Below are 27988 nucleotides of genomic sequence, written 5' to 3' on the forward strand. Positions count from 1 at the left end.
TTCCGCTAATGCATAGCAAACAATCTTAGTTGCTTACATCCTGATTTTCTCATTATATAAAAAGCAGAAGCTTGGTATGCAACACAGAATACGTAATATGCAGTGTGTTGCTCAAGGATGGAAGTTCTTATTATTGAGTTTATCCTTCAGATTAAACTTCCATTTTCCTGTGCAATTTATACAAAATGCTCACAGGAATTACGGGGAGACAATGCTCCGTGGTCCGTCACTTGGGGAACGCGTTGAAACACCTTCTGTTACTGTGCACTGTGACTCTCCAGGAGGCGCCTCCCCATGACTCAGGTGGTGAGGTGCTTTAAAATTTGGTAAATTAAAAAAGAAACAAAACAATCCTAATAGTAAGAATCCACTATAGAGGGAATTGGGAGACAACTATTAGAAGGTTTGGGGAAATCTAGAAATTTGAAAATCTCAAACTTCCCGAATGCCTTAAAATCTTTCCCAGGGCTAGTAATATATTTTAAGGTCTCCTGGCTATTTGGTAGCATCTGTCAGGTACACTAAAGGTTTTAACAGGCTTTTCTAAAAGACAAATTAATTTCATTAAAACCACATTTGACACAACTTTTCAAAAAAAGAGACATTGGGTGCAAAAAAGGCTTTCTGAATGTTAATTTATTTGTGTGTTTTTCAAGTCAGGCTGTATGAACTACCCATTATTTAGATACCAGAATAAAAAGAACAAGCAAAGGGTGTATAGAATATCTGATTTTTTAAAAAAATCTGAACAGAAATTAAGTATACAAGTTTGTTAAAGAGAGTGGTAAAAACTGAATGTTATGTTTTATGGAATCAGTTCATCAAGTTTTACATTAGTAGCTGATAATTCTTATAATTAATTCTCCAACAAAACAAAACCAGTTACGGAGAAACAAGAATAAAGAATGTCCCTTTCTGAACCCCCATTTGATAAGACTGATTTAATATCTAGCTTATTTATAATATTCAGTTTCAGTTCTCCCTGTGCAAATAATATATGTGGTCATTAATGATGGTCTGGTAAGGTGAAATCAATTTCTCTTAGGGTAGTTCAACATAATAACCCAAATATTAAAAAGCTATGAAAAATTCATGGAGATAAAACAGTACCTAGGGAACATAATTCAACCATGTGCATAATATTTTTATAACATTTTTTAAACATAAAATCACAGTCAAAGGCAGTGATAATGTTGCATACTCAGTGTGTTCGTTCATGTAGTGCATTCCTGACTCATTTGGAGTTTCACACCATGTAACCACCACACTTCTAATGAATGGGCTTTAATGTACACAAATCCGTCCAATTCTTTTAAAAAATCTAAACATCTTTTAAGACCTTAAACTTACATTTAAAGACTTTGTGTTTTAATATCTCAAACACTGGGAAGAATAAGTGTGAAACATAGTAACCACCTTTTGTAAGCAAGACTGGGTATACTTTTTGTAAAAACCCTTAAAACAACTCAACACTGAAGATTGAGAGGGACACATTTATGATTTGGCCAAAGGTAATTCAAATGGCTTTCCTGGAGTCAAATGTACCCCAGGACATATACAAGGAATGAGTATAACTGTGGCAGCTGAAGAAATCTGCCGCTGTGTAATTAAGCAATGATGCTGTACATTTTGATAATACACTATGATTTGTTTGCTTCCCCCCATCAGGGGCACAAGAAAATTAAACTCAAAACTATCTTGTTAGAACAGGACATGTGATGACCCCAGTTTTAAACAGGGTTCTTCATTCAAGGAAAAGACAAAGCCATGAGTCAAATTAGCTGACTTTCAATGGCTTATATCCCAAGATGAATCAGATGACACTGATTTAAGCCCAAGTTAATTTAGGCAGTTTTTCAACCACAAGAATAAGGTCCTTCTTAGTACATATTAATAATTAAACCAACATATACACAATTAGCAATATCCTACATAATATTAAATGTTTCAACAACTTGTTCTCGATTATTTTATATTTAGTTAATTTGCTGCTTGGTTTTAAAAAAGCTCAACTTTATTTTACAATGTACTTTGCATTTCTAAGTGTGTTCTGTAATTATTTCATCAAAGCGGGTACAGTTCTCTGGATTCTAAGAGCCAAATTCAACTGTATCTTCTGTTATCTGTTTAAATTCATAATTGCCTCTGCCATCCATATGCAGGTAGTACTGTGGGAAAGAAGGGGGGAAAATCAATAACTAAGAGAATTTCCTTCTTGTCAAGAACTTATGTAGAGATAATTATACAAGTAAATGATTAGAAATGATTATTTTAAGCAACTAAGCTTAAATTCTTAAAAGCTGATACACAGAAACGCATACAGCTCTCAAGGTAAGACTAAACAAGGAAATCTATTCTTTTAAAAAATAGCAACAATATAACTCTGCTTGTAATTAAAAAACCAGACTTGCTCACTATTTAAAGGAACCAAATATAGAAGCACCCCACAAATTAGAATGTTTCTACAACCAAGGGCCTGAGCTGCCATAGGTCAAATTGCAGCAAGTGCCAGTCTGTTCAATCCGACAGCCTTTCATGCTTCTGGAATGATGTTTCCGAGGTCATCCTGGAACCTCTCACTAAAGGCTTCCTGTTTATTTTTTATTTGCCAGAGGAAGAAAAGAGCTCTCCCTATATTTCCCATCCAATGAAGAGACTCAGGACAATGGTTAATAAAACCTTCTGTTTAGTGGCTTTTCATTGACAGAAAAGACTTCTGTTTTCCATACTTATTTCTTAGCTATTCTGGCTCTAACTTTGCTGTTCTTCCTGTCATCCCTCCTTCACATGGTACTGGCCTGATGGTTATTTTGCTAGTTATCTATACATATATCCAGAAGACAAGGAGAGGTAAAACCCAAGACCATTCACTGTCCTATGAACTTCTAAGAAAACACAGACTTGCCCTCACTGGGTGGCTCATTTGATTGAAGCATCATCCCATATACCAAAAGGTTGTGGGTTCGATTACCGATCAGGGTACCTAGGTTGTGGATCCAATCCCCAGTTGGAGCACATATGAAAGGCAACTCATTGATGTTTCTCTCTTTCTCTCCCCCACCCCGCCCCCGTCCTCTCTCTCTAACATCAATAAACATATCCTCGGGTGGGAATAAAAAAAGAAAATACAAAGGCTTGGATATAATTTAAACTGCTTTGATTTCTAGTTATTCAATCTCTCATTCAATTCATGAAAATATGGACAAATTATAATGCCATAAGATAAAAACTACCTTTGGTTGTTGTTAATCCTCACCTGAGGATATTTTTTTCCATTGATTTTTAAAGAGAGAGGGGGAGAGAGAAGAAGAGAGAAAAACACCTAAGTGAGAGAGACATTTTGATAGGTTGCCTCCCACACAAACCGACTGGGACAAAGGATCGAACCTGTAACCCAGGTATGTGCCCTTGACAGGGAATTGAACCCGGGGACCTTCGGTGCCAGGGCTGATGCTCCAACTACTGAGATACACCAGCCAGGGCAAAACTATCTTTAAAAGTCACACAGCTATCCAGAATTTCACTACGCCTTATGAAGTACTTTCACATAGGCTGTTTCTTTGATCCTCAAGGTAACCTATGAGACAGGCAGGTAAGAGTCAATAACTTTATTACACAAAGGAAGCAACTGATGCCAGAAACAGTGGTGTCTGAACCCAGGTTTTCTGACTTCAGTCCCATGCTCATTTTATCATTTGCACACTGTCATCTAAACCAGTGGTCGCCAAACTTTCGGACCTCACGGTTGGCGACGGCTGATCTAAACTACAGGTTCTTGCAGGTAAAGATAGTACTCTGTATCCCTCAGACACTAAGCCCAGTACTTGACACAAAAGGTGCTCAAACAGTGGTGTATTTCATAGGATAAGATATGCTTACCATTGTCCCAACTTTTCTCAGACCCTTTCTCTTACCTAAATTTTCTGTATTTTTAGGAAGGAAAAATAAGGAAAGCAGGAAGGGGAAAGAAAAAAAGAAGGAAATAAAATGAGCTCAGCTGGTGTAGCTCAGTGGTTGAACATTAACCCATGAACCAGGAGATCACAGTCAGGACACATGCCCAGGGTGCCAGCTCAATCCCCAGTAGGGGGCGTGCAGGAGGCAGCCATCAATGATTCTCTCTCATCACTATGTTTCTATCTCTCTCTTCATCTCCCTTTCTCTCTGTGAAATCAATAAAAACATATAGTAAAGAATAATAATAAAATGAATTAAACTGGGTTTATTTTTAGGGTTTGAGCATTTTATACTAAGAGTTGAAAAGAACTGCCTGCCATCCTGAGAGTGGCACTGCTGGAATGGCAAGAATAAGATATCTGCACAGTGTAGATATCTCACTAGAATATCTTTGCAAATTGTGGTGACTACCTAATGAATTCTACTTTATCACAGTGCAATGATACACATAGCTGACAACACTCAGTTTCCTGTCATGCTGATCTCCACTAAAAGTGTCCCTAGACTTTTTGGGATCTAATCCTTCTGAAGACTCTTTCCCCTTCTGCTAATACTGGATGGTAAGAAAAAGTTTACTTGGCCACAGCTGTGATAAAATTATGCAAATTTTAGTCAGTTATTATATAACTAGAGGCCTGATACACGAAGATTCGTGCAAGAACGGGCCTTTCTTCCCTTGGCTGCCAGCACCGCCTTCACTCTGGCCAGAGTCACCTTTCCGCCTTCCCACGCTGCACAGAGGCCCGGAGTGGCTGGGGCAGAGCAGAACACCTGTGTCTTGCCCCGCCCCTGGCTGCTCGGCACCTGCGTATGCAAATTAACCCGCCATACTTATTGGGTTAATTTGCATACTCACTCCTGATTGGCTGGTGGGCGTTACAAAGGTACGGTCAATTTGCATCTTACTCTTTTATTAGTGTAGACAGTGATATCTAAAACTGGAGAACCACTAACTGGTTTTCGAATATTCATTGTATATAACAAGGGATTGTTTATATATATTGTAGCTTTCAAAACTGACAATTACGATAATATTTAAGGAAATCCTCTTTCATTTTATAAGACCGAAACAGAATCAACCTTTCCCCTTAAGGTTTATGTATATAAAGGAATATACTCCAAGAAATCTCAAACCGCCCTGACCCCTGTGGCCCGATGGTTAGAGTATCGGTCCGTGCACCGAAAGGTTTTGGGTTTGATTTCCAGTCAAGGGCACGTACCTGGGTTGCAGATTTGATCCCCGGTCCTGGTCGGGGTGCACAGGGGAGATAAAAAATTGATGTGTCTCTCTCACATTGATGTTTCTCTCTCTGTGTCTCTCTCTCTCTCCCCCTCCCTCACTTCTACTCTCTAAAAATCAATGGAAAGAATATCCTTGGGTGAGGATAAAAAGAAAAAGAAAGAAAATGTAAGAAATACAAACCTCATGGTGTTTCCAAAGAGACTTCCTATGAGACACAGTGAAGAGGGTGATGCCAACCTATTATAAAGAAAATGACTTATGTTTATACCAATAACATAGATTACAATTTAAACTACTCTATATAGTTTAAGACAGCGGTCGCCAACCTTTCAGACCTCACGGACCACCAGTGGTCTGCAGACCACCGCTTGGCGACCGCTGGTTTAAGATATTAAGATCTTTAGTAGCTATAGTTAAAAAAATCAATGTCAAAGAGAAAATAATTACAATCGATGCCAAATGTTCAAGGTAATACAAAGCATAGGCCATCAACCACATAATAAAAATGAACAGATATCAGTAAAGTTCTTTATGAAAAAAAAAAAAAACTAACAGGTACTAGCATTATGTATTATTTTGTTTGGGGCAGAAAAATATATATCCTAGCACATTTTCTATGTATTGTGAAAAATACATGAAAAAAAGTATAAGAATGATAGAAATCGCAAAAAGTCAAGATCGGGAAAATTAAAGCAATATAGTTCTATCCATAGTCAATTTGCTTTTTAAATACAGAGTCATCATCCTTTTTGGAAAACGCTGTTTTGGAATGTGTCTTGGAATTCAGATTTTGGAGATGCAGTATTTACCAGCCCCAGACGGTTCTGGGACAAATTCTATATATAAACACATGAATGTTTCTATTGCAACACATGTGGACAGTGACAGTGAGATAGTTAAAGGAGTTTAAGTACCTTTTGTTAGTTCAGGCCAGGTTTGGCTACCCAGTAAGCTTGCCAGAAAATAATGAAAAATCTTTTGGTTTTAAAAAAACTTACTGGATTTAGACTGCAAATAAGCTTCCACATATCTGAACTTCAGATTTAAAAAACAACAACACTAATTTAACTAACTGCTTTGGATCAGTGGTTCTCAACTAGGTGGTGGTGTCTGCATGTGATTTTGTCTCTTAGAGGACATTTGGCAATGTCCATAAACATTTCTGATTGTCACAACTGAGAGTGCTATTGACATTTAACAGGCAGAGGCAAAAGACACCACCAAACAGCCTGTGGTGCATCCCACAACTAAGAAATTATCCAGCCCAATATGTCAATAGAGCTGAGGCTGAGAAATCCTGCTGTACATCATTATTTGTATCCAGGAACTTGCCATCATAAGTTCTAAATCTTATTGTCATGTGATAATTTTTAAAAAAAATCAGCGTTAAGTATATTCTGGATCACTTCAATCATGAGATTTAAGTGCCTAATGTTGTATTTACACGTCTGCTGTATGAAGTGATAATATAAAGTAATATCACTTAAACCGTCTTAAGTTTAGCTGCCACATGGAAGGGTTCTCAAGTTGGTTAGAAACTGTAGGACAAAATAAGCATATTATATATCAGTTGTTAATAAGCATAAATTTCAACAGTACAATTATCTGACTTCTGAAAGCTCATTTATCATTTCTTTTCATGATTCTACAATAATTAAATTAGAACTTGACTTAGTGAGGCACTGTTTATAACAGAATTACTAAAGTCAAGATACAAAACAGGAGAACTACATCTTATGTGGGGACTTAGAGGCTATGGCTAGATAAAGGAAATCACATGATCAAAGTTACCAGCGAAGGACCTCTATATCACTGATCAAATAGAGACTATCTGGTTTTATGTGTAAGAGAACACCACCAACACCTCTAATACCTATGAATCTGAAAACCTACATATACAAATGCATAAAAAGTTATAAATGACCAAAACTTATTCAAAAATAGAAAACAAATCATTAAAGAAACAAAATCAGTAGTTAAAATCTCCCTATAAAGATGAATGTAACAAATATATTCTTTCATCAGTATGTCAATCAACGAAGCAAGCATTCCACTAGGCCACTCACGCTGCCAGCTCTCAGCGGCTGTCCCCTGGGACTGGGGGACTCCGGTGGGGCTGAGAGGACTGGGCGCCGACATCTTTGTGACACAGTGACAGTTAATTTGCATATTACCCTTTTATTAGATAGGATAAACTCCCAAAGAACAGTTACAAAATGTTAAAAGACTATACTTCATTTACTTATGTAAATTCTTATTGGATTTTGCTCCAAATTTTGTATAGATGTTCGTGATAATCTCTCACAGGAAAAAAACAACTGAGACTACTGAATAGAATGGAACCAATGTAGATAGCCCCAGAAAAGGCTTTGGTAAAATACTGCCTAGGCCAGAGGGAAAAAAATAGATAAATTAAAGTTGCCAAATGATTACTGTTGCATTTTCTTGATTAAAAAAAACAAACAAAAAAACCCACAAATCATATTTAGGTAAAGTTCATGGAACAAATTAAAAATATACCAGTTTATGAACTCTTAATATAGGGAATGAAGTAAAAGAAAAATAAATTTAAATATATTTTTGGTGTCATATCTAAGATGTGGCTAAAGAGAATTATATACAGAATTCATTTACTTTTTCTTATATCTATAATCACCTTAAAGTCTTGCTAAAGAGAGTTATCTTCTTTGATAGTAATTTTGTTACTTAATGACTTAGAGTCTTCTCTTTGGGTAGCTATTTGGTTGGACACAGAGTAGAGCAGAAAGGAGGACATGAACCCTCACACTGCAAACCTGTCCACTTACCTCTCGACAGTGATTGTAGATGTAGCCTTCCACGTCCACACTCACTGCGCTGGTGCACTCATCCAAGATGGCAAACTGGGGTTTATGATAAAATAATCTTGCCATCTGAAGCAAAAGAAATATTTTGCATAATCACCTGCAGAAGTTGATAAGCTAAAATAGATTTACTTTAAATTAAGTATGCACTTACAGTCTTATAAAGCAAGTATGAAAATTATTCTAACTCAAAAAATCTATTTCCCAGAAATGAAAGCTATATAAATAAACCTAATTGTTTCTATTGTGTTCCTGAACAAAGACAGAAATATAATGCATGGAAAATACTGGTCAGAGTAAAACAAAACTTTCAGGACTGATTATGAGGTGAAGTATAGTTTCAATTAATATTAAAAGAAGTTCTGTACACAAGATTAAAGGATACCTATTTTAACCAAATCTTAGAATTTAGACTTATAAATGGCTCAGGTACAAAAATATGTCTATCTTTAAATGTTCTGTTGCTTAAGTAATGCCCATTAATATTACATTGTCAATATTAATTATTAATATTCCCACTAATTGTGCACCAGTTTCATCGGCTTGTTCATTTTTTAAAGCCTTTGCTAATTTTGTAAGTAAAAATTAACATCAAGATTGTTATAGCTTACATTTCTTTGATTAGCAGAAATGCTGAACATTTTCTCATGTTTACTTTAGATATGTGTTTTATTTTCTGGGAATTATTTATTCTGATCCTTTGTCTAATAGATACTCCAATTTATCATTTGCCCCTAACAATGATCTCCATGTTGCTGAACCAATGGACACTTTTCTATCCTTGCCCAATTTATCTTCTCTGCAAAAGTCAACTCAGGTAACCACTCCCTCTTTCTTAAGAAAGTGTCAGTGAAACCATGACCTTAAGTTTTTTCACACTTCTTTGGCTGCTTTCTCAGTTTCTTTTCCAGCATTTCATCTTCCACTTAAGCATTATAATAGCTAAGATTTGGAAACAGCCTAAGTGCCCATCAGCAGATGAATGGATTAAAAAACGGTGGTACATCTACACAATGGAATACCACGCTGCTGTAAAAAAGAACTCTTTACCATTTGCAACAGCATGGATGGACATGGAGAGCATTACACTAAGCAAAATAAGCCAGTCGGAGAAAGATAAATATCACATGATCTCACTCATTTGTGGATATAATGAACAACATAAACTGATGAACAAAAATAGATCCAGAGACAGAAAAGCATCGAAGAGACCATCAAACTTCAGAGGGAAGGCAGGGGAGGGTGGGGGTAAGAGATCAACCAAAGGACTTGTATACATGCATATAAGCAGGGAGAGCTCAAAAGGGGGAAAGGAGACATATGTAATACTACTTTAAACAATAAATAATTTAAAATTTAAAAAAATGTTGGGGTTCCTCTGGGCTAACTCTCTTTTTCCTATATTGTATCTTCCTAAGTGTTCTCATCAAATCTCATGATTTCAAATATTATATACATTTGTAAACTCCCAATACATATCTCTCATTCATACTTCATCTTCTCATTTCCTGACTGATATATAAAAATTCCTATTTGATCTTTCCACTTGGATATCTCACAGGACTCTTAGACTTTAAAAATCTAAAACTCAGATTTCCTAGATTTTCCCCTTAATATCCATTCATGCATCACTCCCAATCTTAAACATTTTAGAAAATGACACTATCAGATAGTTGCTCAAGCGAGAAAGCCATGAGTTCTTCCTGTCCCATCTCTCCTCCCTCCTTTTACCTCCTCACACCCCTCATTTTTAGTCTACTTGAGTAAATCCTAGTGCATGTATGATCTACTCACTCTTCCCCCATCTCCACAATCATGTCTTTAGCCCAGAACACAATCATCTGACCACAAATAAGTCTCCAATCCATTCTCCAGGTCACCAGAGAGGATCTCAGAAATGCACAACAAGAATTTCACTTCTGCTTAAAACAATTTAACAATTTCCATTTCACTTAAAATAAAACTCAAATTCCTTACCATGGCCTACATGGCCCTGCACAATCTTATTCCTACTCACTGTCTAACCTCCACATTCCAGCCAACACTGAATGTTCTTGCCTATCAGAACACAAGGTCTAGTCTCAGGCTTTAGACTTAGAGACTTAGCACATGTCTCTTTCCTTATGTCTCAAACGTCTTACTTAGCTTTTGGCATCCTTCAAATTTCTGCTAATGTCACCTCCTCTAACACCCCACCCTGAACCCCTCCCTGTCAACCCAAATGGGTCTCTTCTATAACATCTCTGTAGCGCTTCATAGATTCTGACTTGTATGTTACCTGTTTCTTTGTCTACTTCCCTAAGCTAGAATATTCACATAAGCAGAGACCCCATTTTATTTAATACTGTACACCGAACACTTTATATATAAGAAACATTAAAATAGTGGATAAATGAATGACTAAAACATATAAAACAGATTTCTTGGGGTTTATACCTATTTGTATGAGGTAAGGAAGGGGAAGCAGCAAGTATAAATTATCAAGTTCAGATGTATAGAGAAAGAAAAGTTTGCCTTTTATTTATTCAATATATATTTTACTAGCAGCCTGGTGCATGAAAATTCATGCACTGGGCCGGGGTGGGGGGGTCCCTCAGCCCCGCCTGCCCCCTCTCACAGTCCAGGAGCCCTCAGGGACGGTGACACCCGGGAAGGTGACACCCCATCACACCTCTGCTGCTGCCACTGCCAGCAGTGAAAGCCTCAGCTGGCCCTGGTTACCTGAGCCTCGGGCAGCCACCATCCGAAGCTTGCCTGGGGGGCTGGGCAGCTGCCATCCAAGGCTTGCTTGCACCTCGGGCCGGCCCTGGATGGCTGGGGGCCTGAGGGAACTGGGGGACTCCATAGGCAGGCGTATGGAGCAGCCAGGCCCGCCTGGGGGTGGGCCCGGCCTTGCCGTGCACCTGCTACCCCAGGAGGGCTGAGAGGACTGGGCGCTGCCATTTTTGAAGGCGTGGCAATCAATTAGCATATTCCCTCCTTCTTGGTTGTGGGTGCCATTTTTGAGAGTGTGGCAATTAGCATAATCCCTCCTTATTGGCTGTGGGCGCCGCCATCTTTGTGATGGTGTGAGGGTCAATTAGCATATTCCCTCTTTATTAGATAAGATTGTTGATAATATTATAGATACAAGTTTGCTTTTTAGATCAAAGAGACCTGAAAATTTCTTTTTGAAAGAGAAAGCTACAAGAGATTAAATAGTGTGTGTATAGATGCCTATATAACTGAAAGAAAGGGATGTGATAAAGTTAGAGGAGAAAAGGTCCAAAAACACAGATAAAGGCATTTAGCTTTTTTCAAGATGAAGGATGGCATACTCTCCATTGACAGTAGAAGTAGGAAGGTCAGGACAGCCCAGTGCAGTTAATTAAGAGGAGTGATTATTTGAAGGCATTGCACAAATGCCCCTCCTCTGTGTTCTCATGGAACTTTTTGCATTCCTTCCTCACCACACTTACCACATTATGAGGAAGTTTTCTCATGTATGTCTCTGCCACTATGCTGTCAGCCACTTGATACCACAATACAAGACTGTAAAGTGAATAAATACAGGGTGGGGCAAAAAGTAGGTTTACAGCTGTGAGTACGTGAATCACAGAGTTTATTCCTGTATTATTATTTATTATTGTATTATTTTTCCATACAAACAACTGTAAATGTACTTTTGCCCCATCCTTATGAATACTGCAGTCACACTGCTGCCTGAGCTGGATAAGCCACCCCAACCCCCACCAGCTTTAGTTTTTATTAGCTGTCTTTGCTTGGCAACCTACTTAATTGTACTACAGTTCAATTTCTTCTGTAAAATGGGGCATTCAATCATTCTTATCTCGCAGGCCTTGTTGTGAGAATTAAATGAGATATCCTGTGTAAAGTGCTTAGCATGTTGCCTATCATCTATTAAGCATTCAATAAGAGTTAGCTGTCATTTCACTGAGCAGCTTCTCTTTTTCTGTTAAAAGCAGGAGGAGCATTATCTTGCTGAGAGTGGTGGAGTAAGGTAATAGTGTAGGAAGCCTGAGGTTGGTGGTTTTTAAATAATTATCAAAAAAATAAGAGAGGGGGCAAAAAAGAGTGAAATGGTTGCCAAGCCATGCTATGAGCCTCTGTGGGCCCGGAAACCATGGCAGTGTGGTGGCACCAACCCATACCACTCTGGCTGTTCCTGCTGTGCTCAGAACTACGCACAGAAATGCCAGGGCAGGTGGCCGCTCTTGGGTTGGGATTCATGTAATATGAGGAAACAAAAAGTGGGGAAGGAAGTTAAGGGGAAGAAGTCATTTGTTTATTCCTTGAAGAAACACCTCCTGAATACCTATGTGCTAGGCCCCATGCCAGGCCCTGGATTATTAGGTCTGTACCAGGCAGGAAAGGAGACAGTCAAGAGAGAACTGATCAATTGTAAGAGGAGGGAGTGGTCAATATTTAAGAAATCACAGTGAGTTTGAAGGGGGATAGTTTACAATTAGGCAAAAGAAAGTATTTTGTAATTAAATGGATTAAAAAGTCACTAAAATTTTTATGACAGTGGTATTGCTCGTAAGGAGGTTTGGCCCTTCTTCATAATTTTATAAATGTTCCAACTTTTCTATCATATGCATATTTTTCTAATTCACAGTAAGAAAACCCATTACTAAACAAGAACAAAAATAGTGGAGTGGGAAGGTTAACTATCAGTCAGAGAAATAAGATACGTCAATTTATAATATTAGGTGGAACAATGCTGGCTGATGCTGGCTGGGCCCAAATGGGTGCAATGAAGGGAAATGTCACTTCATTGAAAGGAAATGTCACTTGAGACATTTCTCTCCATGTCAAGGGGCAATGAGAGAAGAGAACCAGAAAGACGCCCACCTGCACAATGAAGACTACAATATATTGGTTAAGAGCAAGAGTGCTGGTGTCAGAGTCACCTGCACCTGAATCTCAAATCTCCATTCAGGAGCTATATGGGTGCTTAGGCTGGCCAAGTCTTACCCTTGCCTGTACCTTACTTCACAGGGCTGCTGGAAGAATTAAACAGGATCTGCCATTCACAATCTACTTTTCCTCATCATTTTCCCAGTGCACTTTTTTGGTAGCTATATACTGCCTTGTATTACAGTTAGTTGAAAATATTTGGATCTCCTAACATAGGAGTGGGAAGCCTTTTTTCTGCCAAAGGCCATTTGGATATTTATAACATCATTTTCAGGTCATACTAAAGTATCGACTTAACCCTTTGTACACCATAAGTGTCTATAGACACAATTAAATTCAAAATATCATGGCTTGTGGGGATGGTTTCGGTTTTGGTTAAAAATTAGCCTGCTCACCTTAGCCAGTTTGGCTCAGTGGATAGAGTGTTGGCCTTCAAACTGAAGGGTCTCAGGTTCAATTCCAATCAAGGGCACATGCCCAGGTTGTGGGCTCGATCCCCAGTAGGGGATGTACAGAGGGCAACCAATCAATGATTCTCTCTTATCATTGATGTTTCTCTCTCTCTCTCTCCCTTTCCCTTCCTCTCTGAAGTCAATAAAAATATATTTAAAAGAGCCTGCTATATGTTTGGTCAAATATTTAATTAACTCACCTCTAATGCCTTGGCAGGGCCAGAACAAATGATTTCATAGGCCTTATACAGCCTGAGGGCCACACGTTCCCCACCCATGTGCTAACTAGATTATAAGGGCAGACACTTGGCTAATACCGAGCTCTGTGGAAATTATACCATAATTAAATTAGGTTTCTTACTATTAAAATAATGGGATAATAATCTCATTTCCCTACATTTATACTAAAGGAACTTTTAGAAGTTTGTCACCAGACCTTCTATTATTCAATAGTATTATTCCATTCCCTCACATTCAAAGCCTAACTCTCCTTGCCCAAAATTCCTTTGGTTCATTTGTTCTACACAAACCTTCACTCTTACAAATTCGCTATTTTATTTTAGGTGGTTAAACTTTTCAAGTCTGTTCTTCCTAAAAATTATAATTTTTATAATTTATGAATGTAAATTTTTAAAATTTATAAAAACTGTCTTGTCTTCACTCAACTTTTTACTTTGAAAATTTTTAATCCTACCAAATAAATGAAAGAATAGTAAAATGAATATACATACTTCACCTAACTTCATCAGTTAATATTTGTTACATTCGCCTTTTCTTTCTCGCCACAAACCCTTTGAAAGTAGTAAAACAATATGCTGTCTTTTAAACTTCTGATCAATTCTCCAGACATTGGCCCACACAGAACATACTGTGAATGGCACGGTCATACAGCAGTGCCAAGGGTGAGCTTTCTCCGTTTTCCTAACAACTCTATCACTGTCCAACAGGCTTTACAGGATTCCTTCCCCACACCCTTACTTGTTTGTTTTGTTTTGTTAATCCTCACCCAAGGATATTTTTCCACTGATTTTTAGAGTGTGTGGAAGAGAGAAGGAAAGACAGAAATATCGATGTGAGAGAAACACATTAATTGGTTGCCTCCTGCACGTGCCCTGACCAGGGCCCAGGCCTGGGCAACGGAGGTATGTGCCCTTGATCAGAATCGAACCTGGGACCCTTTGGTCCGCAGGCTGATGCTCTATCCACTGAGCCAAACTGGCTAAGCCCCCATTCCCTTACTCTGTAAGATATCCTCTCACTCGAGGCCTTGCATTGTCTTCAATAAAAACTATCCCTTCTGTACCTTTATACCACACACACAGGATTCATTAGTTATGCACATTTTTCCCCTGAATTTCCATTGTGTCCATTTATAAATCTTGACTATCCTCCCATTTTCTTTGAAGTCATAGTACAGAAATTTAAATTTGTTGTTTTGACTTGTAGTTATTCCTATAGCCATCCATTGATTCAAGAAATGCCCAATCACTTCAAATTTTCACTCCTTCAGCCCAATTTCCATTCTGAGTATCGCTGTCATCTCCCTATTCTTTTGTTTATGGTTCATTCTTCAGTCCAAATTATACTCATATTACAGCACTAGCCAAACAAATCACAATATTAGGTTGATATTACATTTGCATAGGATGGGTATGATTTTGGAAAAAACAACAATATCAGGGGGTAGGAGGCAACAAGAAGGTAGAATATAGCCTGAAGATACTGAATAAGAAAGAATGCAATAAGCCATTTCTTTTGTTGTCTTTCCTTGGCTGCAGTTTTCTCTAACTTCCACAAGACTAATATTCTGGAAAGAAAAATTCCTCTGTATCTGCTCAAACTGTGATATATTCCATTAGAAAATGACTCTTTAAAAGTGATCCCTCTTAACAGAGTACTCAAAGTATACTTTTAATATTACTGTTCCATAGTGACATTTGATTAGAGATAAGTTCCTCTCAAATGCTTTTTTATAGTAACAAAACTTTAAAATCTAAATAACTTTAGGTAGCAGATACTGAGCCCTGACACAAGGATCCTATCTAATAATAGACAAATATGCAAATTGGCCATACCTCCAACACACCCACAAGCCATGCCCACCATCCAATCAGAGCGAGTATGCAAATTAACCCAAACCAAGATGGCTACAGCCACAGAGAGCAAGGTTTCCTAGGTAACAGAGGAAGCCAAGCTTTCCGCCTGCCCTTGCCAGGCCTAAGCCTCCACTCAAGCTACAAAATTTCAATTATAGAAGGTAAACAAATTCAAACAAATGGTGGCAGAATGGAGCTTGAGAGAGCAGGCCAGGGTTGCCGCTGGCAACAGGGGAAGCAAAGCTTTCCGCACACCCTGGCCGGGCCCACCCGCTTAAGGCAACAAAGTTTCAATTATAACCCCAACACAAATGGCTGCGGGCCTCGGAGGGAGCCCCAGGCTTGGCTCCACTCCAGGCTACAAAGTTTCAATTGTAGAAGGAAAATAAATTCCAGATATCAGGGCCTCCGCTTGGGTTGCCAGGAGGCATGGCCGGTCTGCAAACCACCACAGGCCCCTCGCTCAGGCCGCCCCACGCCCCAAGGGAACCCCACCCTGATCCGGGACACGCTTCAGGGCAAACCAGCTGTCCCCAGCCCTGTACCAGGCCTCTATCCTATCTAATAAAAGAGTAGTATACAGATTGATCATCACTGCAACACACAATATAGCTGCCCCCATGTGGTCAAAGATCTGCCCTCATGTGGACACAAGATGGCCACCACAAGATGGCCAGCAGGAGAGGGCAGTTGGGAGGCACCAGGCCTGCAAGGGAGGGCAGCTGGAGGTGATCAACCCTGCAGGAGAGGGCAGTTAGTAGTGACCAGGCCAGTAGAGGAGGGAAGTTGGGGGCAAACAGGCTGGCGGCGGAGTGGTTAGGGGGTGATCAGGCTGGCTGGCAGAAGTGGTTAGGGGCAATCAGGAAGGCAGGCAGGCAAGCAGTTGGGAGCCAGCAGTCCTGGATTGTGAGAGGGATGTCCGACTGCCCGTTTAGGCCCGATCCCACCAGGATCGGGCCTAAACGGGCAGTCGGACATCCCTCGAGGGGTCCCAGATTGGAGAGGGTAGAGGCTGGGCTGAGGGACAACCCCCCCTCCATGCACGAATTTCGTGCACCGGGCCTCTAGTATATATATAATGACAGAGGGAAAGGGCAAAAACAGAATAAAGAATAAAATAATAAAATTAGGGTTGATCACCTCTAATATCTTCAGCTACTTCAGAGAATAGCCTGAGTAAGACAAAGAGATGTCTGTAGGGAAAAGATACTGAATGAGATCTCATAACCCAACCGTAATTATATATGTCCCAAGACCAACATGGTACAAAGTTTCCTCAACTTTTACAAAAAATGGATTAATGGTATATAATTGGATCTGTAGTTTTTTCTTTCACAGGAAAACACAAAATCTTTCAGAATTTCAAATTTACATGCAATTTACTTTCAAGCACCTTTATTATTATTTAAACTAGCCTATACTATAAAAATTGCCATTAAAAATATAAAAGTAAAAATGTGTGCCTTGATTAATCAAACAGGTGCATTTTTGTGCAATGTCTTCAGAGTATACTTACTGCCATTCTTTGCTTCTCTCCACCACTGAGCACATCCATCCAATCCTGAACACTGTCCCAGCCTCCTTCGCGTTCAAGGATATGACCCAACTGGACATTGTCTAAGTATTCCTTCAGTACCTTTCAGAAAAATGATTAAAGGTGAAATCAAGCCTAATAATATACCAACATTCTCTATCTTGCTTTATTTTTTAAACTAAAATCACTATAATCCTATCTATACTAATCTTGACAAAATATATCTAGCAAGGAGGATACTATTGTACATAATTAAAGGACAAGGACAATGAGAAAATAAACAATATTGTAAACAAGGTTAAACACTCAAGAGTCAGATTTACGCAAAGTGGTTAACATCTTACCTCAACTTGGAAAGTATAATTACTGTCAAAGCTTTAAAAGCTCTACAGGTTGGGATTAAACTGCCTGGCATTAAAAGTACGTAACTAGTTAAGAAAAAGAACCTTCAACAGAGTATTTTCAGCAGTTCTGGGATATAAACCGTTACGTACTAGGTCAGATATTCCCTTCCTTTTTTGATCTTCTCTTCCATCTGGATATATCACTTGGTCTCGAAGGGTCCCAAGGGTCATATAAGGTCTCTGATAACAGACCAAAATTCATTAGAAGTGAATTTTTAAGCAATAAGTAAAAGTATCTTTAAATTAAAGGTTAAAAAATAATTCAAGGTCTTACCTGAGGAACATAAAATAACTTTCCTCTCTCAGGTTTAGTTAGACGTCCTCCAAAAAGAGGCCATAACTATAAAAGGAAAGAAGTGGAATGAGCAATAGTAAATTTCACAAAGTGGTAGATCATATGGCAAAATAAAACTGCAAAATTTTGAGGCCAATTTGTACTTACTTCACCAAGAACACGGAAAAGTGAACTCTTCCCACATCCATTTGGACCACAAATTAGAACATTGGCCCCAGATCGAACCTGAAAGAAAATTATGAATGAATAATTTTAACAGATTTAATTTAATTAAATGAAGTAAATGAACTAGAGTGAATCTGTAAACAATGAACATTTCCTCAGAGTCCAAACGTTCTTTGCTAACGATAAGCTTTCTGTTTTATCTACAAATGTAATACCAAATAGAAGCAGTGGAGGGTATGGTTGAAGGGACCCTTCATTTTTGTTTACTTTCAAATTTTACTCACTTTTTAATTTAAAAATCATTATTGATATTATCAACTTAATCTCAACCAAATACAAAGAGCTAAAGCTTAAAAATTTGAGAATTCTTGAAAACAATCAATATGTATGTTTTTTTCTAATTTTTATTTTTCAATTACAGTTTACATTCAATATTATTTTGTATTAATTTCAGGTATATAGCATAGTAGTTAGATAATCAGATACTTCACAATGTGATTCTCCAATATTTCCAGTACCCACCTGGCACATAATTATTACAATATCATTGACTATATTTCCTATGCTATCCAATCTTTCTTAAAAAAAAACAATGGAACTGTACTATATATGTCCTACATTTGTTATCATTTAACAACATATAATAAATATTATTCCAGGTCAGTATATTCAGATTCCTTCCATTCTTTTTTCTAATGCTTGCAGTGTATCCTATATTAACGATGTGTTATAATTTATTTAAATACTTAGGTTGTCTGCATTTTATTTTGCTCTTTTAGGTAATAGTGCAATGAACCTCCAAGACAGTGAGCAAATTTATGCACTAGTGAAATATGTTTCTATATATCAGATTCTTAGAAATAAGTGTTGGATCAAAGTATATATGCATTATAACTATTTGCAAGTGCCACCAAACTGGTCTGCAACAACATAAAGTTAAATAAGAATATGTAAAAATCTGGCTAAGTTCTAAGCTTGCAGTCTTGTGTTAATCAACCCTGTGAAGATTCAGAAAACCTGGGTTATAATCTAGCACCGTGGTCGGCAAACTCTGGCTCGCGAGCCACATGCGGCTCTTGGGCCCCTTGAGTGTGGCTCTTCCACAAAATACCACAGCCTGGGCGAGTCTATTTTGAAGAATTGGCGTTAGAAGATGTGTAAGTTTAAAAAATTTGGCTCTCAAAAGAAATTTAAATCGTTGTACTGTTGATATTTGGCTCTGTTGACTAATGAGTTTGCCGACCACTGATCTAGCACATAACATTATACAGCAATGTACACAGGAGGAAGGGAGACAACGAAGGTGAAGAGAAAGGCGTTACTCGAGCTGTGGCACCTACCTTAGACATTTTTTTTAAATGTTGAGCTTTAGGTTCCTATTATTTAATTCAATAAATATTTACTAAATTCTCAGTGTCAGGCTCTGTTCTAGACAATGGAGCTACATTAAAAAAAAGAGAGAGACCAAAACCATCCCCCAAAACAATCAAACAAAAAACCCAAACCCTCCCCTTACCAGCCTACATTCTAGTGGGAGAGACATACAATAAGTGTGCATAATAAATAAGCTAATTAAATAATGTTCGAAAATAAGTGCTATGGAGAAAAAATAGAACATAAGGAAATTTGGGAGTGGTGAGGGAGGTTGCATTTTTAAAGGGGTCAGGGCAGGCAACTGGGCAAATACTGAAAGAAGGAATGGATTAGGAATTTATCTAGAGGAAGATTGTTCTAGTACTAACCCTACCACAAAAGGCTGATTCAAAGGCACTGAAGCAGGAATGTACCTGTTCTATTAAAAAAGAAGGGAGGCTGATTTGGCTAAAGAAAAATGAACAGAATAGTAGTAGGAAATGAGCTCAGAGAGATAAGCAGTGGGGACAGGATAGTGGCAGGCAAATCCTACAGGGCATTGTAAGCCATTGAAAGGATTTTTGAAGGCTTTTGCTCTGATGAAATGAAGAACCATTTGTATTATTCATAACTAGAGGCCCAGTGTACAAAATTCATGCACTGGGGGAGTGAGGCGGGTCGGGGTCCCCTCAGCCGGGCCTGCACCTCCTTGCAGTTCAGGAGCTGGCAGGTGATCATCCCTCTCACAGTCCTGGACCCCCTCACTCCTTACTGCCCGCCTGCTCGCTGCTCCTTACCGCTCGGCTCACTGCTCCTTAGCGCTGCCATGGGGGTGGGAAAGGCTCCCGCCACCACCACTGCGCTCCCCACCATGAGCCCGGCTTCTGGCTAAGCGGGATTCCCCCTGTGAGAACGCACTGACTATCAGGGGGCAGCTCCTGAGTTGAGCATCTGCCCCACCCCCCCGTGGTCAATGTGCATCATAGCGACTGGTCATTCTGGTCATTCCGCCATAACGGTCACTTAAGGCTTTTATTATAGCAAAAAAAAAAAAAACAACCCAAAACAAAGGTGACCCAAGAGAATGAATGAACAAAATGCAGCATATATATACAATAAAATATTATTTAGCCTTAAAAAGGAGTGAAAATTCTGAAACATGCTACAACTTGAACTCTGAAGACATTATGAAGTGAAATAAACCAGTAACAAAAGGATCAATATTGTATTATTCTGCTTATATTAAGTACCTAGCGTAGTCTGATTCATTGAGACATAAAGTAGAACAAAGGTTACCAGGAAATGGGAGGAGAGGAAAATGAGAAGCTAATGTTTAATGGGTACACAATTTCTGTCTGATATGATGAAAAAGTTCTACAGATAGTGGTGATGATTGCATAACACTAAATGTACTGAACGCCACTGAATTGTACCCTAAAAAATGGTAAAAGCAGTTAACTTTTATGTTATGTATATTTTACCACAACAAAAACAGAGAAAGAATGAGCATCTAAAAAAAAAGGCTGAGAATCACTGGTCTACCACATAGCTGACCACATCTTATGCAATCAATGTTAAAGAATAAACTATTCTGAATGACTTTTCCAGATGAATGAACTGAGAAATTATTTTTAAGAAGCATTTTGATGAACTTCTTTATGTGCAATTTATTTCCTTTTCCTATAAAATGGACTATAATGACTATTCCTGACAGTACAAAGTTATTATATACTAGAGGCCCAGCGCACGATTCAATCGTGTGGGTAGGGTCCCTAGGCCTAGCCTCCTGCGATCAGGGCCATCTTCTGCCTGTTCGCCAGTCCCCAGGCCCAATGCTGCCTCCGCCGCCGCCACTGAGCTGCCAGGCTGTTGGGATCACCAGCTCATCCCCAGCTGCTGCCGCTGCTGCTGGGGCTTGAGGCGCTGACGAAGGGGAGCACGGCAGGGGATCCGGGTGCGGACAACCGGCTCCCCGCCTCCGATGGCAGCGGAGCTGGGTGTCCAGGGTGTCCGAGGCAGCCCCCCTCAGCGAGCCTCCCACCGCCCAATCTTGGGCGTAGCGGAGTGATGGTTATTTGCATATTGCCTTTTTATTATGAAGGATAGTAATTTTACTCTTCTAGGGCAATGATGCCCTCACGAGCTCCTGCAGTTCAGAGAGCTGTTACTTACATGGTTCCCTACTACTATGCTTTGAGTAATGTCATATCTTTTTTCTACTCCTCACTGCTCATTATAATCTTCACTGGTATCTAATACTTCTCCATACTATTTGTTTCAATATGCCAGGGAACTATAAGACCAAGTTTGTAATTATGTAAATAATAGCTAGACTTATGGACATTCTTCAGTTACTCCTATGCTCAACTGTCTTAGATTCAGCATTAACTTTTCTTTATTCATTGGCTTTTAGTAATGTTGGGATAAAACTTCCTCTTATGACATCAGTCATGATAAAGACAGTGGTAATTTTTCCATATTAAAGATTTATAAAAATGTATTTTTTTCCTGGATTAAATTAAGACTAAAAGCTACCCTGGCTGGTGTGGCTAAATAGACAGAGGGTCAGTCGGCCCACCTAAGGGTCTTGGGCTCAATTCCCAGTCAAGGGCACATACCTGGGTTGCTGGTTCTATCCCCAGCCCCCATCAGGGTGAATGCAGGAGGCAACCAAACAATGTGTCCCTCTCACATCAATGTTTCTCTCCCTCTCTCTCTTCCACTCTCTCTAAAAATCAATGGGGGGGAGAAGAATCCTCCAGTGAGGATTAACGACAACAGAAAAAGACTAAAAGCCAACAATAACTTTCACTGAAAACTGAATTTGTAATAATACTTTATTATTGAGGCTACTGGATTGACTTAATGGATATTCAAATGCTTTGAATATTTTAATAAATATTCCCTGAAAAATAAAACTTCTTTATAAATCCTTTCTATTAATTTACCATAATAAATCATGAAAAATATCTACCCATAAATGATTTAGGTAAAAGAGATTATGTATAAATATGCTGTCTATGAGGATTCATAGGCTTCTTATACATTATAAATGTGCCTTACTAAAAGGTAAATATTTGAGTAAGTTACAAAGTACTACTTTAACGTCCATATTATAATTTATAAGCTATCTTAGGGTCTCTTCAATCTACACCTAGATAGATAAATATGCCTGTGCTGAGTTTTTATAGGAATAAGCTACACAATCTCTTATGTCAAATAATCTTATGTTATTTGCTTTGTGATCTGACAAACTAATCATAAAGTATAAGACATTTATTTTTGGTGGTTAAGTCTGTTTATTTTTTTATGAATAAGTCTTGTATTTTTATTAAAAATAAATGAGAAAAGCAAAGTCTAACTTAAAATTCCTTAAGTCAGAGATGGAAGAGAAAAGAGGAATTCATTACAGTAGCTCAAAAGGACAGAAGTCAAAGAAACAGTGGAGAAAACAAAAGAATCACAGAATAGATAACAGAGGGTATGAAATATAGTCACAAAGTAAAAAACTTGAACAAGTAGGGGCATAACTGGGTACTCAATTAGGATTTGCCAAATGAAACCAATATAAGAGCAAGAAAGTAGCGGCCTTTCTGAGACTATAAAAGTGAAGTTATAAGAACTGGCTGGAAGTATATTAAATCCAAACATAAGGGCCTTAAAGGGAAGGGCTTTTGGACTAAAAGGCAAATGAGAGCTTTCGTGTGGTACTTTATGATAAAAGTGAGTAATATTACAGACCTTAATCACACTCTTACCTACTATCTGTATCTGTGCATACAGAGTCTCAAATCCCACCACACATGCTTAAGCCATGTGTGCATCTGTATTGTTGGATTAATTATTTCTGCATAAAGACAGAGTGAGGGAAAGTGGAACAAAGGGCCAAGAGGATTCTTTAATGAAGAAATTTGATGACCCGTTTGATTCTTGGGGTGTGGCAGTAACGGGGCTACTGAAATCTAACAAAGATGGGGTTCTGATCTGTTTTATACCTGAAATCAAGACTGACTAAAGTACCTACAGCTAAATGAGAACACTTCTGTAATACTTGTAGGCATTCAATATTTACCAACTATATTTACATTTTCTCTACTTCCACTTGTGTTTCCTGGCTTTAAAAAATATAGTATACAATACTCATTGTTATTTAAATAAGTTAAACTACTTAGCATAACTAACATTTTTCATTTCAAAAAGGAAGTAGAGATGTAATTAATAAATATACATTACTAAGTATAGGAAAATTGAAGACATGTAAGATTATAACAATTTAAAAACAAATCCAGTGGTTGAGCATTGATCTATGAACCAGGAGGTCACAGTTGATTCCCAGTCAGGGCACATGCCTGGCTTGTGGGCTTGATCCCCAGTGTGGGGCGTGAAAGAGGCAGCCAATCAATTATTCTTTCTCATTATTAATATTTTATCTCTCTCACTCTTCCTTCCTCCCTGAAATCAATAAAATTATCTTTAAAAGTAAAAAAATAAAAACAAATACAATAATTACATACCTTATTTTGTAAATTATCAGAAAGCAGTTGAAAAGAATCCCTACACATAACACAAATTACAAAAGGCCACATACAAAGGCATATAGAGAGGAATTCTAGAGCTATGCTGTCTACTAGTTATGTGGCTACTTAAGATCAAATTTATTAAAATTAAATACAATTTAAAATTCAGTTCCTCAGTTGTACTAGCCAAGGACTTTATTTGCAAAAGATTTTTAAAAAAATATATTTTATTGATTTTTTACAGAGAGAAAGGGAGAGGGAGAGAGAGTTAGAAACATCAATCAGCTGCCTCGTGCACACCCCCTACTGGAGATGTGCCGGCAACCAAGGTACATGCCCTTGACCAGAATCGAACCTGGGACCCTTGAGTCCGCAGGCCGACGCTCTATCCACTGAGCCAAACCGGTTAGGGCTGCAAAAGATTTTTTATAGTAATATCTGAAACTCTAAAGTCCTATCAATTAAGAAAAAATATATTTCTGAGCATTTCAAGCACTTACTTGTTAAAGCTATTTTGTGGATTCAGAGATTAAGTCAAGCCTTAAAATTATTTTAAATATTCAACCCTTATGCATTTCACATTTTAAAGATAAGTTTTTATACAACAATTTTAAAACTTACTTCAAAATTAAGATCTCGGATCAAGATATCTCCATTTGGCGTTGCTAAAGGAACATGATCAAATCTACAGAAGAAATTAATAAAGAAAGGATAATTTTACATTAAACACTAAGCAAGTATAGCTGAAAGAAAAGGGTATTATGTAGTTTAACAAATATTTATGGTCCTAAAAAGACTTTTTCTGTATGTACTTTATAATGTTATCAGCATTGATGATTTCTCCAGCTCCAGGTATCAAGGGAATGCTTTGTGCTCCTTCAATACCTTAAATAGAAAATAAGTATTAAAGTATCATAATCACATTATGTATTAAAGCAAAAACTTAAATTATAAGACCTAGAACATTCATATTTACCCCTTTCTTGTTGAGAGATCATTGTGCGTTCATATTTTCCATTTTTTAAATCCTTTAATACTTGCATTAATTCTGAAATCCGAGCAGTAAAACTGAAATTAAAAAAAAAAAAGCTATGGTCAAATCTCCAGAGGTTATCATATCTTTTATATTATTTATTTTTTTGAGATAAAATGACATATAACATTGTGTAAGTTCCTATCTTGTTTTATTTTATTTTTTAATTCTCACCCGAGGATTTGTTTTTATTTATTTACCAGAGGCCCGGTACACGAAAATTCATGCACTGGGTGGCGGGGGGGGGGGGGTGTGGGGGGGGAGGGAGGGAGGTGTCCCTCAGCCCGGCCTGCCCCTTCTCATAGTCTGGGAGCCCTCAGGGGATGTCCTACTGATGGCTTAGGCCCGCTCCCCATGGGCCTAAGCCGCAGTCTGGCCTCCCTCTGCGGGAGGCAACCAGGCAGATCAGGGGAAGCCACCACCCCCATCACCTCGCTGCTGCTGCCACAGCCGGCCCTCGCAGCCATGGTGGCTGCCTGCCCTCCTCAGCCCTCGCAGACACTGCGGCTTTGTCCAGAAGGACGTCCAGTCTATCCAGTCTAATTAGCGTATTACCCTTTTATTAGTATAGACTTTTTTAGAGAAAGAGGAGGGGAGGAAAGGAGGGAGGAAGAAAGGGATGGAGGGAAACATCGATTGGTTGCCTCCAATGCATGCCCACACCCAGGATCAAACCAGCAACATAGGCAAGTGCCCTGTCTGGGAATCAAACTTGCAACCTTTTGGTGTATGGGACAATGCTCCCAACAACTGAGTCACCCATCCTGAACCACATCTTTTATTTTATACAAACTTAACTGAAGTTTAAAATTATTATCTAGTGTAAATAAAATAACCTAAAAGAAGTCTCATTAACATAAAGTATTAGTGATAGTATGCATGTTTTACTATTACATTTCAGCAGGAAAGCAGAAACATGGGATAAAGGGAGAGGTTTCATAGGATTCCTATCTCAACCGATACTTCTTTAGTAGGTAAGTCAAGAAAGGTGTTTGCTGCTAGAAGTTTAAGGAAGTTTCTAGTAGATACTATAGAAGGACTAGTACTAGGGCATTCCATAGGCCCTGAGTTCCTGCTACAGTGAGCTATAAAGCCTGGTATAAAGATGGCCTTCTATCGGATGAAGGTGTTTATTATACACTAGAAGCCGGGTGCACGAAATTCGTGAACGGCGGGGGGTTGTCCCTCAGCCCAGCCTGTACCCTCTCCAATCTGGGACTCCTGGAGGGATGTCCGACTGCCCGTTTAGGCCCGATCCTGGTGGGATCGGGCCTAAACGGGCAGTCGGACATCCCTCTCACAATCCAGGACTGCTGGCTCCCAACTGCTTGCCTGCCTGCCTGCCTTCCTGATTGCACCTAACCGCTTCTGCCTGCCAGCCTGATCACCCCCTAACCACTCCACTGCCAGCCTGGTTGATGCTTAACTGCTCCCCTGCCAGCCTGTTTGCCCCAACTTCCCTCCTCTGCCAGCCTGGTCACCCCTAACTGCCCTCTCCTGCAGGGTTGATCACCTCCAACTGCCCTCCCTTGCAGGCCTGGTCCCTCACAACTGCCCTCCCTTGCAGGCCGGGTGCCTCCCAAATGCCCTCTCCTGCTGGCCATCTTGTAGTGGCCATCTTGTGTCCACATAGGGGCAGGATCTTTGAACACATGGGGGCAGCTATATTGTGTGTTGCAGTGATGATCAATCTGTATATTACTCTTTTATTAGATAGGATAGAGGCCTGGTTCAGGGGTGGGGGCCAGCTGGTTTGCCCTGAAGGGTGTCACAGATAAGGGTGGGGGTTCCCTTGGGGTGTGGGGCGGCCTGAGCGAGGGGCCTGTGGTGGTTTGCAGGCCGGCCACACCCCCTGGCAACCCAAGTGGAGGCCCTGGTATCTGGAATTTATTTTCCTTCTATAATCGAAACTTTGTAGCCTGGAGCGGAGCCAAGCCTGCTGTTCCCTCCGGGGAGGCAGCCATCTCTGTGGCAGTTAATTCACCTTCTACAATTGAAACTTTGTAGCCTTAAGCGGGTGAGCCCGGCCAGGGTGTGCGGAAAGGTTTGCTTCCCCTGTTGCCGCCGGCAACCCTGGCCTGCTCTCTCAAGCTCCATTCTGCCGCCATTTGTTTGAATTTGTTTACCTTCTATAATTGAAACTTTGTAGCTTGAGTGGAGGCTTAGGCCTTCAATGGCTATGGAAAGCTTGGCTTCCTCTGTTACCTGGGAAACCTTGCTCTCTGTGGCTGTAGCCATCTTGGATTGGGGTTAATTTGCATACTCGCCCTGATTGGCTGGTGGGCGTGGCTTGGCTGGTGGGCGTGGCTTATGTAGCGGAGTGATGGTTAATTTGCATATTACCATTTTATTAGAGAGGACTAGATGCCTGGTGCACAAAATTCGTGCACTCGGGGGTGGGGGTTGTCCCTAAGCCGGGATTGCAAGAGGGCGCAGGCCAGGCTGAGGGACCCCACCGGTGCACGATCGGGGCCAGGGAGGGACGTGGGAGGTTGGCCAGCTGGGGAGGGACCACAAGAGGGCTCCAGGGCGTGTCCGACCCATCCCGATCCGCCAGACCCTAGCAGCAAGCTAACCTACCAGTTGGAGCGTCTGCCTCCTGGTGGTCAGTGCACGTCATAGGAACTGGTTGACCAGTCAACTATCTGCTACCTGGTGGTCAGTGCACGTCATAGTGAGTGGTTGAGCAGCATTAGCATATCATGCTTTAATTGGCTGAGTGGCCAACCAGACACTTAGCATATTAGGCTTTTAGTATATAGGCTATCCCAAATGGCTGCTACCAACCTGCAAACAGAAGATTTGGAAGATTCCTCTCTTATTTTAAAAGAGGGGAAAAGAGCCCAGTTGGTGTGGCTCAGTGGTTGAGCGTTGACCCAGGAATCAAGAGGTCATTAGTTCAATTCCTGCACATGCCCAGATTGCAGTCACGATCCTCAGAAGGGGGTGTGCAGGAGGCAACCAATCAGTGATTCTCTCTTCTCCCTGATATTTCTATCTCCCTCTCCCTTCCTCTCTGAAATCAATAAAAAATATATATATTAAAAAATAATTAAAAGGTGTTTTAAAAAATAAAGAGGAGAAAAGATAAAATGTTCCTAATATTAAATAGAAATCACTGTGGCAATAGAGAGGAATTGAAACTAATGACAAAAGGTTGAGGCATATAAGAATGA

The 27988-nt window shown here is 39.5% G+C and overlaps 1 protein-coding gene across 3 annotated transcripts in view; it reads right to left on the bottom strand.

Annotated features, from left to right (window-relative positions):
• Nucleotides 1-293: 293 nt before the first annotated feature.
• Nucleotides 294-27988, bottom strand: part of ABCD3 (ATP binding cassette subfamily D member 3) — an 86515-nt gene continuing 58820 nt past the window's right edge. For 2 of the 3 annotated variants that reach the window (XM_079777584.1, XM_079777583.1), the window contains exons 13-22: nt 24756-24847; nt 24592-24664; nt 24401-24464; nt 17892-17969; nt 17724-17789; nt 17540-17629; nt 17028-17147; nt 8008-8112; nt 5381-5437; nt 294-2168 (exon numbers count right to left, since the gene is read on the bottom strand). In XM_079777584.1, the coding sequence (XP_079633710.1) occupies nt 2091-2168; nt 5381-5437; nt 8008-8112; nt 17028-17147; nt 17540-17629; nt 17724-17789; nt 17892-17969; nt 24401-24464; nt 24592-24664; nt 24756-24847 (823 nt within the window). In that variant the 3' untranslated portion in view covers nt 294-2090. The remainder of the gene's footprint in view (nt 2169-5380; nt 5438-8007; nt 8113-17027; nt 17148-17539; nt 17630-17723; nt 17790-17891; nt 17970-24400; nt 24465-24591; nt 24665-24755; nt 24848-27988) is intronic. The other variant, XM_079777582.1, reaches the window with a different exon arrangement.

The sequence above is a fragment of the Cnephaeus nilssonii genome (genome assembly GCF_951640355.1).
Source record: "Cnephaeus nilssonii genome assembly, chromosome: 7".
NCBI lineage: Eukaryota > Metazoa > Chordata > Mammalia > Chiroptera > Vespertilionidae > Cnephaeus > Cnephaeus nilssonii.